A 13,645-nucleotide genomic window follows, 5' to 3' on the forward strand; every position below is an offset into this window, starting at 1 on the left:
ACAGCTCCTCTGAACTCGTATCACCAATTGGTACCAAAAATCACTTTCACCATTGTCTATCTCCATTCACGTTCTCCAAGAAATAGGCAGGGAGAGTAAGATCATTAAGCGAACATAGAAGAATTCAAATATCTGCAGTTCGAGAGGACAGAAAATCCGACCGAAAGAATCACCAGCCGAGTGGAATCGATCGAAATCCCTGCGAGATATTTCTCCCGCGGCCCCTGGCCTCCAGTGTGCACGACGCGGGGCATCGCTCGGTGTGTTGCAGGTGCACAGGTGCGGCGGTGTGCTTGCATCTTATCGTAGACACACCCCTGGCCCGGAAGCCGCGCGGCTATGCAGAGAGGGAGGGATACTGGAAAACTAGCTCCGCGAACAGAAGTGGGAGTCGAATCGCGGAGAGAGAACGGCTAAGACGAATGGAAGGAAAGATAGACAGAGAGACAGGGACGAAAAGATGGATAGAGTGAGAAAGGGGAAGAGAGTTAGGGGTAGGTGAGCATAGGCTGATGAAGGGGATGAAGGGGATGAAGGGGACGGATGGACGAGATGTAAGGGGTAAGGAGGATCGCAGTGGGAAAACAAAGAGGATGGGCGGCAACAGAGGGAAACTTACAAGAAAACACGGGAGAGAAAATAGTCGAAGCAACGGAGGATTGGATGGAAAGGACCAAGTGGATGAGTAAGAAAGAGAGTCCGCGAAGAGGAGGAAACGATCAAAGAGACGACGAGAGAGAAAGAGGGGAGAAAAAGGGGGCAAGAGAGTGAGGCAGAGAGCGAGAGAGAGAGAGGGAAAGAGATAGATAAAGAGAGCAACGGGAAAGGGAAACTGCACGGATGACGAAGGCAGTTCTGAAGGGTTTGAGGGTGAACCATCCGAGTGTGGACCAGGATAGTCCTCTGCTGTGGGCGATGGTGGCCGCTGCGGTGGTGGGGTGACACCGACGGCGGGTAGGGCGTCGCAGGGGCAGAACCAGCGCCGCGACGCCTCGGCGTGCACAGTCGCGGCTCGAACGCCGTCCCATGCGAACGTGTTGTCCTCGCGGCTCGTGCAACGTCCACAGCAACGTGTACCATGTCTCCGAGCTGTCCGTTCCGAAGTTAGGATTTAAGGAAGCCGGGATCGAGAATAACATTGTCGATGCGCGGGAACGAGGCGGACTTTGTCGAAGATGATTCGTGGATTATGAGAATTAAAACGGGACTGCTGGACACGTTAACGGAGTCAGTGTTTCAATGAACGATGTCGAGAGATTGACAGTTGTGAGATCGTTGTTCTATCGAATGCGTCAGATCGTCAGAGTGATGGTTGAGGACAACGTGTTTTGAGACTTTTTAACGACATCTGACGGACGTCGAGGGTGACTCGAGATTCCAACCACTTGTTAGCGAGTTTTCTCAGAGCACATGTACCCTTCGATTTTTAGGCGGAGTTGTGCCTTTCGTAACAGCGTTTTTTACTAAGTGGAATGTAGGTACGTTCATTGATAGTGATTTGTACGAACGGTGAACAATTGCCGCGAGAGACGATCAGGTGTTCTGCGACAACGAGACCGCGTGAAACGTCAGAAGCCAATGGTAACTGTGATCGTTGCATGATCGCAATAATATTTATATTTAGTGTGAAACCGGGGTACATTGGAGCAACGCTTCAGTCAAGTTTTTGAGACCCCTCGGCATCGCTCCTGAGACACGTGCGTGCCAAGCCATTCTTATCCAGTAAGTGTGCGCTGTGGACTCGTTATTAATTGCGGTGATCTAGTCGATCTTATTATTCGACGGTACAATCGATTAATTATTTTTCGACGATGAAGAAGATCACCACGGAAATATGAAGAAAAAATACGAATTATGGAGCATGAATTGAAGCGCATGCCCCGTAACGATATTAGCAACTCGATCGCGATGACCAACGCCGGTAAAGGATAAAGCATGAATCCATTTATAAAAGTACGACTGTGATGCGCGACTCGTGAAACATTCGTATTTGCGTTCGGAAGAAAGTGTAGCAAATCCAGGAACATTACGCGCCAATCCATGACATGTAAGAACTGATCGAAATCGGTGAGAATCGGTTGAAGCAATAGGTGATTATAGTGTGATGTTAAAAATGGCGGCGACTTCCGAGTCCCAGGACAATTCTTAAGACACGCTCCACGGTGGAATGGATTTTCAGAGCGCTATGGACACGTTTGTAGAGGCATGGATGGCTGCTAACACGAAAACGGATCAAGTACAGGTATACGCTATGATTGAATACATTCTAATTATTATTAATAATACCATGAGTTCGGAAATCGTTTGTTTATTCTGTCCCTTGATTTACCTACGTCGGGTAAATGATTTCAGTACTATACTAACATTTATATCTGTGAATAGCACCGTAAAGGAACAACCCCTAACATTACACAGCCAATTTGCTACCCTACCAATTTCACCCCTCTTGAGCACTTTCAGCTCATCGCCGAGTTAATTCCTCGATATCAATTTGCCACTTTCCGCAGTATCGTGGAATGTTCAAAGAGTTCGATAGTTTTGCAGAGTTCGGGAAGAAAAAAAAGCATCATTTGATAAATTACGAATGTAGTCGAGGAAGGCTTGTAATCTTATTTAACTTTTAACGTTTCTGGTAGTTTTGTTAAGTATTTTTACGTACGATTTAGGGAAAATACTTTAAATTTAACTTGAAGCAGTTAATACGATAATATTGGTAAATTAATTTTAAGAAACAGTAAATAGAAGGAATATATTGACATTAATTTATTAAGAGCAAATTTTTATTCCGATTTCGAGTTTTCAATTACTTCTTTAATAATAAGAAAGTTAATATTAAAAGTTCATATTTTCTAATATGGAATAATTCTGGTTGCAATTAAGGTAACAAATATATTAATTCATCGTCGATATTTATAATCTAGTGTGCTTAACAAATTGATTTTTGTCATTTAGCACAAAATGTATAGTCTGTGAATTGAAATTATAATTATACAATTAATAAGTATTTTATTTATATGTCTATATTGCTGCGATGATGTGAAAACAAACCTTATGAATCGGTATAATGTTGGTGTACGATCCAGTTATCGTTAAGATAGTGACCACAAATATTAAGATATCAATAATCAAATTACAACCAAGTTAACAATTGGCTGTTACATCTAAATCGACGTCATATAATTAAATCGTATGTAGTTGTTAATAAACTTCATTAAATAAGTTTTTTCTTTAAACAATATATACAATGCGTTTTATACTCATATGAATAAAAAGGAATTTCATACGATAGCGTAAAATAACTTAAATAGTAGTCATATTGATGGTACATTAATCATCGAGTGACGATTATTCACTTTCAAATAAAAAAAAATTTCCTTTGTACGCCGATTTAAAAAGAAATTCCACGTAAAACTTTAAACGTATAGGTATTTATGTATTGCACATACATTACAGTTACATAGTCATATAATCAATGCAGAAACACAGTAACAGCTGTTATCGAATCAGAATGCGTTCGTTATACCTTCGTTATAAGAAGAAGGTTATAAATATTTCAAAGGAAAAAACAATTCTATTCGAGTTTTCTATACACGCATATTACAACATCTTCGCTACCAACATTACACATTCGCGTAACCATCAACATTTTGCATTTTCTTCAAAGAAAAGTAAATCATTTTCATCAAGATTTGTAATGTATGATTCATATGCAAGAAACTAACGAAATTTCCTTAAGTTTTATTTATGTTCTCATAAAGACGATACGTTTCGTTTAATAAAACATTGTCACTATGAAGAATGCTACTGACACAAGCGCTGGTAGCGAACGTAAGTCTTAACACTAAACCGGAAATCGGCCAAATGACCGGATTTTAAATTCTGCGTTTTCTTTCGTTCATTGAATTTTATATCAATTCCTGTATCGCCTGATTAACACATTGTTGACCGGGAATTTTATGCAGTAGCTATCCCATGACACCGGTTATTATTCCGTAATTAAATACGAAAGTGAAACAATTTAAATAAACTTCAATATACTTTATTTATACATAATGAAATGAAACTTTAAATATATCTTCTATATAACTTTGAATATTTTGCTTTTGCAATATTTCATATTGCTCTGCATTTCAAAAACTGACATAGTTAATGCAAGTGCAAACATGAGTTAACTCATGATCGATCAACAATGTGTTAATCAGTTTTTCAATTTTCAGCGTTCTTTTTGTTTCTGTGTCTACTAAGAAAAATGTATCGTCTAACTCGATTACCTTTGTTTTCTGTTATTTAACCGGTTACTGCAGGACTAGGTACTATATACAAAGTGCCGATACGTATAGTGTTAACCACTTAACTGCGTTTGACGAGTATACACGTCATCTTAAAGCTAGAAATGGTATTACTTCTGTCAGCAATGAATTATTTATTTTTCCACATAAACATGTGACTCTTCTTTGTTTTGCTTTGATTATCCATTAAAATATTCTCTAGCTGCATTCGTCCTGCGTTTGATTATTACACACCTCATTTTTAGATTTTATTGCGAGCAAAACGAGAAATTTTTCAAACTAAGTTCCACAGTTAACAGGTTAAAACTTAGCCAACCGAATGAGTTCTCCCAATTTTCACTTAGCAACGCATTACCTGTTTATTCCTTCTTTTGTTATTTAGTAGGTATTTAACTGGAGTTGTTTGTAATTCATCAAATACCTTTCTTGCTTTTATAAAACAAAGTTTTTAACCAAAACAGATGAATGAGTTCAATTAGAGCTAAAAAGAAACGTTATAGTTATAGTTCTTTTTAAGTGGTTGTCTAAGTATCAAGATAAGGTTATGTCGATAGGAAAAGTGGAGAATCTGGAGAGTGCAGAACCGTTGTTCGAAAATTTCCAAGAATTAACCAGAGCGTTAGTAGCGGAGAGGGTTGGGAGATAATCCTTGGTAAAATCGCGGATCGTACGTGTTGCGTGGACGGGCACACGTACTTTTACACGTGTACGTACGGGGGGTCACGGGTTCTGACCACGATACGGATGTGCCCCTGCCTTCTTCCTGTGCCTGCGACCACGTTCACGTTCTGGCATTCAGTGCAATAAGACCGCATCTCCATTGACCAGTCGATCTTTTGATCGTCGGAAATTTCTGATTTTTATTTATGACCTGTACATTCCTGTAACTTTCCAAAATGATGTATCACGACCATCTTTTCCATAATCATTCCCGAATATCGTCTCGACCAAATATTTGTATATGCATTTCGAAAAATGTAAATATTAATTGTTGTAAAAGGATATTCTACACTTTGAAGGCTAAAATTATGAGATGATCACAGTAACTCCTTTAGAATTTCTTGTTTTATGATTATTGGATGAACTTTTTTGTTTTTATTGACTGTAATTTATTGTTTTTTATTGAACAATTTGTGGGAAATTATTGAATGAATTGATTCATTTGTGCACATAATGCAATCAAAGTTTGTCATCAAGCGGTTGTTTTGATTGTTCGTTTTTTCTAGTGTTGAGTGTGCAAATAGCTCATCTACTACGGTCTCATTGCAGTGGTAGTGCAGCAAGTTCAATGTCTCTTTGTGCTCTTGTGTTTGATTAAAATGACGTATATTAACGGAGATAAATAACGGATAGGAGATAGCATAAGACTTGAAGTTACTTCGAGACAAGTGTAGTTTGATGAAATAGTGAATATTCTTATCGATATATTCAATCATTTTTATAAAAAAATTCTAGACGAAGAAATATTGCCTTGATACAGATGTAAATTTTTCAAGTTTACCATATACAAATCAAACTTAAATGTAAATGTCCATTATCAAAGGTTTCGAAACGGTAGAAATAAAATAAAAATTTGGTTGAAAGTTTCTTGGGGGATTTATTTGATAACTTTTTGAACTGTGGCCTACAAGACTCTTAATTACGGGACACCTTTCATTTTTTTTTTAAATTATTATGCAACAGTGGATAGTAGTAATTTGAAGAAGTTCTAAGAAACAGCTTTTCTTCCTCAGTCATTTAATATTTTAATAATTCACTTTTACCTGTAATAATTTAATAGTGCTCTACAGAACTATAATATTTATTTCACTACAATTAAAATTATTATTCTATTAGCAATCTTATTGTTTTCTACTTCAAGATTGCGTTCATAGTTGTAACCTTATACTAACTACAACAAGACGAAAATAGTTTATTCTCTTTCTTATTTTTTAATAGGTTTACTGAAGATTTTTTTTCTCATGCTGTGATTTTCGGTCCTGATTTTATCTAGAAAACGTGTTTTATTAATTCTTTTGTTTAATTCATATTCTTATCTCTTCTGGATTATAGGATTAGAATCTGATATGATTTTATTACATACACAGGATCATAATACAATATTTAATTATTTCATTATATAATAATATTTTTGTACCGGAATTTCCATTAAAAAAGTGAAAACTATATTTGTAAGAAATATATTGGATAGTCATAAGTAATAACTTTGAAGAAACGTAAATAAATAATCATAATCTCAGCACTTATATCTAGTTACACCTTGTAATTTAAAAACTGTATCCAAATTCAAATATTATATTACATATTTTCATTAAAAACACTTGTGATTTTTCTAACCAACTAATGACAAGGGATCCCAAACTTTTTCAAAGTGTATATAATCGCGTTAATTTATAAATCTGCAATAAGTAGATTAAAATATACCAGGTGGATACATATTTCTCAGACTCCTGCTCGCGTTTCAAAACGACAGGATCGAAATCTTTTTCTCCAATATTACCCATTGTTAGGTCCGTAAGATTTGCTCCCTTAGAATGATCCTCGGTTGCGAAGATTGCGAACAATGCAGTAGAGACTTTTCCTTAACAAACACGAGAACAGGATACTAGCAGGGTTTAGTAGTATTGTATAGTGTTTACCAATCGTTCGACTCGGCCCTTTCCCTCCTACGATTTAGCTACGGTGTAGCAGGCGTTTGACTTCCGCTACTAAAAATGGGGGGGGGGGGGAAGATTCAGGGAAGGCAATATATAAGACTGCGGGTCTACTTTTCCTGTGTAAATAGATTACAATTTCTCCCTTAACCGTTGGAAGGAAGATATAAATGAATAATTGATGGCGCATCCCAGCGTGCAAATATTATATAGTTGCTCGCGCTACTGTGTGGTAATGCGAATGTATCACCAAGCTTTGCTTGTCACACTGTCAAGCATATTTTAGGTAAGTTTAATACTAAAACTATCAGACCGGTCAAAATGCATTCCTGATTTCTATTTTTCAATAGTTGGAAAAATATAGGCGCTTCTCAGAGAAATTAGCAAATAACAACACTAAAACTACCGAACGGGTCAAATTGACACACTTCTGAATTTTTATTTTGCAAGTATTCAAATCATGAAGGCGTTTCTGCAAGAGATTTTAAATTAAATTTGTGTATCTATACAGATACAAAATTAGGAGACCCTTCGAATCTTAAAAAGTGTATTGTTCTAATTTTGATAAAAAACTGAAAATAAATCACTATAATTGAATGAAGCAGTTCCTATTAAAAAATATTTCCATTGAAATATCTAGATTTGAACATAATAAAGTATAATTAAGCATGATTAATTAAATGTTTGCGTGACTCGATATTTTCTTCAACTATCTTATGTCTACGAAAATTAAAGAAAACGTATTACCAAAATTACATTAAACTGTTAAAATTTAGTTTACTTTATTTCATGTAATATCTGTCATAGTAAATGCATCAAATGGATAATTCAGTTTGTGCATATGAAACGATTGTAATTTGAATAATATAGATTCAATTCTTCGTTAACGTTCAAATAAGTATCGTCTTTTAAAAAGAAAGATTATCAAGACTTCAAACTTATAACTGCGTTAATTGAAGGATCGGTTTAACCTATTACCTATGGAATTTTGTTTCGAAAATTTCTAATTATATGCGTCATAAAATCAAACAGTGAAATGTACACTTGTAAAAAGCAAGGAAAGTGCACTTATTATATGTTTTAATGGAGAACTAAAGCAAAATGAAGAAGAATTAGTGTAAACTGAGGCGAATCGGATCAGTTCATATCTAACAGTGAAAAACTAATAATTAAAATTTAGAATCAACTTTTTTTAATACATTTCTTCTTAATACATATTCAGTTTCAATATTAATAAAACAAAATTTTTTAAAAGCTTAAAAATTTTCATTATTTTTATTCGATTTGCCCCGCGATTAACAATGTTTATCTGAAGAAATAAATAATTCGGCATTGAAAGGATTAGTGTCATTTGAATTTTAAGATGACGCGTATACTTGTCAAACGCAGTTAACTGGTTGATTTCGTCGCGAGCAGTAGCATTTAAAGAACACTGTGTATATGGCTGAGTGTCTTCTAATCGACGCGGCAGCCTAACGAGTCCATCGATATCGAGATAAGAGAAACACATTCGTGCTGTTCCAAAATTCCGCTAGCAGAAAGCATATTCCGATAGTCAAAGACGCGTCCTTGTCGGTTTACACGCAGGATCGTGCATCGTGCACGCACCGGGGCCACGTGTGCACTCAAAAGTGCGTACATGTACGTCCAAGGATAGGTTTGAGACACGCATGGTCACGGTATTTGACCACCCCAGCTACCGGAATGATTGTAATCCATCTATCCGGCCACCGAAGCCGATACATCAAACGCACGTAGAACTTTTCTCCTCTTTCCCGGTCGTTTCTCGTCCTATCTTTCCGACATGCAATCTCACCATCGAAATACTACATAAATATCTTATTAATATTTATGACAATGTCGATATTTAGTTTCGCATCGCGTATAGACAACGATCTCTTGGTAATAGCGTTTTAACATTTTTGATAGGTATAGTAGAGGGCCAGGCAAACGAAAGTTTGAACTTACCATTTACATATGCAAGTGCTAGCAGATGTGTTAACTGTTTTCTTTACTTTCCCATTTTCACTGATTATTATAATTTGTTTCTTTATTTAAATAGATCAGTATAAGTAATAAAAAATCCTTCGATTTTTTTTCCTTAGGAGAATTAGGAAAGGGATGGACTGAACAAATATATTGCAACAAAAAACTTAAACCTGAGAGTTAAAGAAATACATTATAATGATGTAATAAGATGACAATTTGTGAAGTATACGAAGTTTGATAATATACACTGTCGATCACTTGATATCTAACATCACAAATTAAAAGTTATCTTATGAATATATAAATTAAAATAAAAATTATATAGGTATCTTTATATTTGACTAATACACATACATATGTTCATGTTCCTTTATCATACACAGAAGGTCTCCAGTAAAAGTTGTTTACAGAAAATGGAAGTTTTTCTTTTTAACCGATGTATTGGTTCTAAACTTTTGACCGATAGTGCATATATGAAAAAAAACAATAACAAAAAACTGAACAAAATGCACTGAAAAGTTATATCAGAAAAATAAACTTTTTATTGGTCGAAAAATTAAGGGAAATGTTTAATCTAATCGCTAAACATTCATGCAAACTCATTAATATTTTGGGAAAATATGTGGAATGACAAATTAATATTCGAATCAATAAATTTTAAGAAAAGAACATCATCAAATTGGCTTCATAAATAAAAGCGTTAATCAATCGTTGAACACAATAACGATTCGATACGATAATGCTTCCAAAATTGATGAAAAAATGACTGGTGTTGACTGTGTTAAAATATGGACTAGAAATTTACCGCAATCGTCAGAAAAAAAGCTGTTTAAGAGCGTATATCTTCGGACGGGATAACGACTTCAAGAGCAGTTTTAAAATTGCGACTTCATTTTTTGTCGAAAAAAGTTAAACGAATCGAGTGGTCATCATAATCGCGAAATTTTAATTCCATTAAGAGTCTCGGAACAATTTTAGATCAAAATATTTTTTTAATATCGCATACTAACAAAAATTTATACTGAAAATTAATACAAGAAAGTTATTTGCTTTCCAAAGGTATATGTAAATTATAAAAATTAGTTATTAATGTACTAAAATAGCTACAAGTTGATAAGACAGGAATATAAAGTATTAATCTTAAAAAAGTATTATTATTTATACAAATATGATAGATGTACTTATAAAAATATTTAATTAAACTTATTTTTGTTCAATTAATTTGCCTACTTTTTTTATTGCTTTAAATACTTTCCCATTCTTTTGCAAGATATTGGTGTTTTTATTAATTCATATAATATACAAATTTACGAAGAATCCATTGCTGTTGTAAGCTCATAAGTAATACTTTTTCATGTTGTATTGTAAAATTATGGTACTCTGTTCATACCGTTTACCATTCTTTTTTTGTCACTCTACTTCTACTGTAGATTTGAATTTATTGCGCTAAATATTTTCCAATATGAATCACATTACATTTACGAATGTTTGGCGTTACTTTCACGGAACTCGTTAATGTCAGAGATTTTGGATTTCATACAAGGTTACAAAATCATAAGTGTTAGAAATTTACTAACGACTTCGACTGATGTAATGGTTTGAACCTGATTAATGTCTCCTTCAATTCTCTTATAAATAAATACTAAGATATAATTCAAATAATATAATAGGGTTTTCCAAATTATACTGAAATACAATGAACAATGATTAAGTTGTATTTGATCGTACCCATTTTACGAATTTTGAAAACTTAATTTTATTCAAAATAGACTTCTGAACGATGCTTTCTTTCTTTACTCTTTCTTATTTGTTATTTTGTTTTCGATTGTGTTAAAAGTTATGTCCTACCCTGTATGTATCTTTAAACCCTATCAAGAATTTTTTCCTACGTCAACACTAGAACTATCGTACCAGTCAAATTGATTGGGTTCGATTTTTTTATTTCGCAACTATTGATATCTTAAAAGTATTGAATATTCGAAATGAACTTGAAAATAAATTGTTTCCGTTGAATACTGCAATGAATGTCTGGAAAAAGCTAAACATAATCTATTGTTACAATTTTTATAGGGATTACATATTAATTGTATTAATTACTCGGTAGTTCTAGCGTTAATTGTAGGGAAATAATACTATACTTAAACAGCTTTTTAACAACGCTAATAAACATGTCAAACTGAATCTTCATTATTTTATTTACCTATCTTTCAAGAACATATACTAACTTCCTTAGACACAAATAAAGGTTATATGCGAAGTTACAAACGTTTTACCAACACCCTTTGAAAAAAGCTCAGCTCCATGATGGACATAAAGTAATCTGTTGTATTTTTTGGAAGTAAAAAATGAATTTTTTGAAAACACATTTTTTAACTAAAGAAAAAAATATAGAAATATAGAAATATAGAAATAGCAGAGTCTAAAAAAGATACAAATTTTATTGATGTTAGCTTGTTTTTCATTCATCAACATCAAATGTTATAAATATCGATATAATTATAGCTCAAGCGATAAAAAAATACATACTGAAGATGTCTAGAAAAGTTGATATAAATCATATAATCAATATATAAAATACAACACGGTCAAATTTTTAAACTTATAAAAAAAATGTAAAATTTCTGTAATATTTCTGAATTGCATTTTTAAATATAAAATTACAGGAAAATCGAAAGGAATTCGATTTTCAAAATCAACCAAATGTGAATACATTTAACACTAAACACTACTACGATTCGTCAAATGAACATTTAACGTTCTATCAATTCTTATATTGTTCGATTCATCAGTTTTTCAATATTTGCCCTTCCTTTTGTTTCTATTTCCACTAAGCAAAAAATATTTCGTCTAATTTATTTACCTTTTTTTTTATTACCAATCATTTGATTAGTCACAGTAGGAATAGGTTATTATAAAATGTCGGTACGTTTAGTGTTAAAATAAGTAGATATTAATTTAATACGACAAAATACCGATGTTCAATCATAATATTATGTCGCTTCAGGCGTAGCGAAGAAAAGAGTCGTTATGACTCGGAATTCGATCGCTCGTAATTTAACAATAGCTAGAGCAGTCATAGTACTTGATATCATCGGTAGACTGAATTAGTTTTGTTCTCCGAACGATTGGAATCGCGTCCTTCCTGTTTCTTTTTCGAAACAAGTGGTAGGCAACGAACATCTGGTAGCACAACCAGCAATTTACGTAATGCGATCGTGGAAGCATCAATCCACGGATTATCTGACGCGGGAAAAAAGGCAATTATTGTATGTGGATATCGTTCATCTGATATCCTGATAAGCCTGATTAGAATGTTGCACGATTAACGTAAACCATGGAGACATTTAATTCCACTCTATCGATGTTCGATAAAGACAGATATGCCACTGGCCGATATACATGTATTATTCAACGACTGGTTCCTTATGGTACGTAAAATTTCTCAAGGATTCGCGCAATAATCCATCACAAATAGTCATCAAGGAAGAATTCATTTACAGTTGAGATAATACACAACTTTTGATTCGAAAGTGAATTATAGGGAAATATAGAAATTTTTGAAAACCAGTTCAGGACTTTTTTACGAAATGATTTTTGTATTAATTAATATTGATGTGTTTATTATTGACAGGTTCCATGTCACAGTAAATTTTAGTTATATTTTACTCATAAAGTATATGGATTTTCTCAATAAAATATTAAGTTATATTTAAGTTTTTGGTGACGTTTATATATGTTGGTATTATTTCTTTGCGTTTTTGTTGGTTTCTAACGTGTACCGCTATTCGTGGCGATATATATTTGAAACATTTTTTTTTACAATAATTGGCATTTACCATATGTGACGCTTGGGGCTCTGAACATGTTAAGGAATACCGAGAAGTGGAATTTGGGAATTGAATGAAATATGAGGTAACTAGAATATACGTGAAATATTGAGAGCCTATTGAATGCACAGGAATTGTATTCAATCCTTATTAATTGGTTAACATTTTAATATGTATTCGTATACGAATTAAAAATAATTGTCCTGCATCTAAACTCAAATATTAATATATAAATATTCTCCAATTTTTTGAGGTATTTTTTAAAATATTTACTAATACGTTCATACGAATCGTTGTTTTTTTAATAAAATTTCCATGATTAAAGTTTCATAGTTTGAATATTATAAATCAGATTTCTAAGATATATTTATTTAATATGTATACTTTAAGTAAAATGCAATTTCACTAATTAAAATTTCTATTTCACAATTTTGAATAAACAAAATTGTATTGTATATTTTGTAAGCGTTAATTATATAACATTAATAAATAACAACTTAATTTTTACTTTTTTAAAAAATATTTATTTTTCATAGCAAGAACGAACTATTATTATGAAATTATTGATATTATGTCTAAATATTAAGAAATAATTTAAACCGTAACATTTCTTTACATGAAATGAAATTTTACATAATATCAGATGTTGCAATTAATGTAAAGATATATAATTAAAATTCACCTATACATCTATATGATTATATAGTGCGTAATTTGTCCTTTTTTTAAGTGATTTAAATGAGTACGCATGAATTTACAGAATATACAGAAATTTCAGTCGCCGCTGCAAACACTAACGCTTCCTTATATGTTCACACATTTCCAAAAATATTAAAATTCTAAATGCTCAATAATCAAAAAGAAGAAGCAAAGGAAAGAACGTAAC

The 13,645-nt window shown here is 33.2% G+C and overlaps 1 protein-coding gene across 1 annotated transcript in view; it reads left to right on the forward strand.

The window, feature by feature from the left end:
* Window positions 1–398: 398 nt before the first annotated feature.
* dve (SATB1_N and homeodomain domain-containing protein dve) overlaps window positions 399–13,645 on the forward strand; it is a 121,822-nt gene continuing 108,575 nt past the window's right edge. The window contains exon 1 of the mRNA XM_031974968.2: window positions 399–2,242. Within this exon, the coding sequence (XP_031830828.1) occupies window positions 2,168–2,242 (75 nt within the window). The 5' untranslated portion in view covers window positions 399–2,167. The remainder of the gene's footprint in view (window positions 2,243–13,645) is intronic.

The sequence above is a fragment of the Nomia melanderi genome, chromosome 12 (genome assembly GCF_051020985.1).
Source record: "Nomia melanderi isolate GNS246 chromosome 12, iyNomMela1, whole genome shotgun sequence".
In the NCBI taxonomy this organism is placed as follows: domain Eukaryota; kingdom Metazoa; phylum Arthropoda; class Insecta; order Hymenoptera; family Halictidae; genus Nomia; species Nomia melanderi.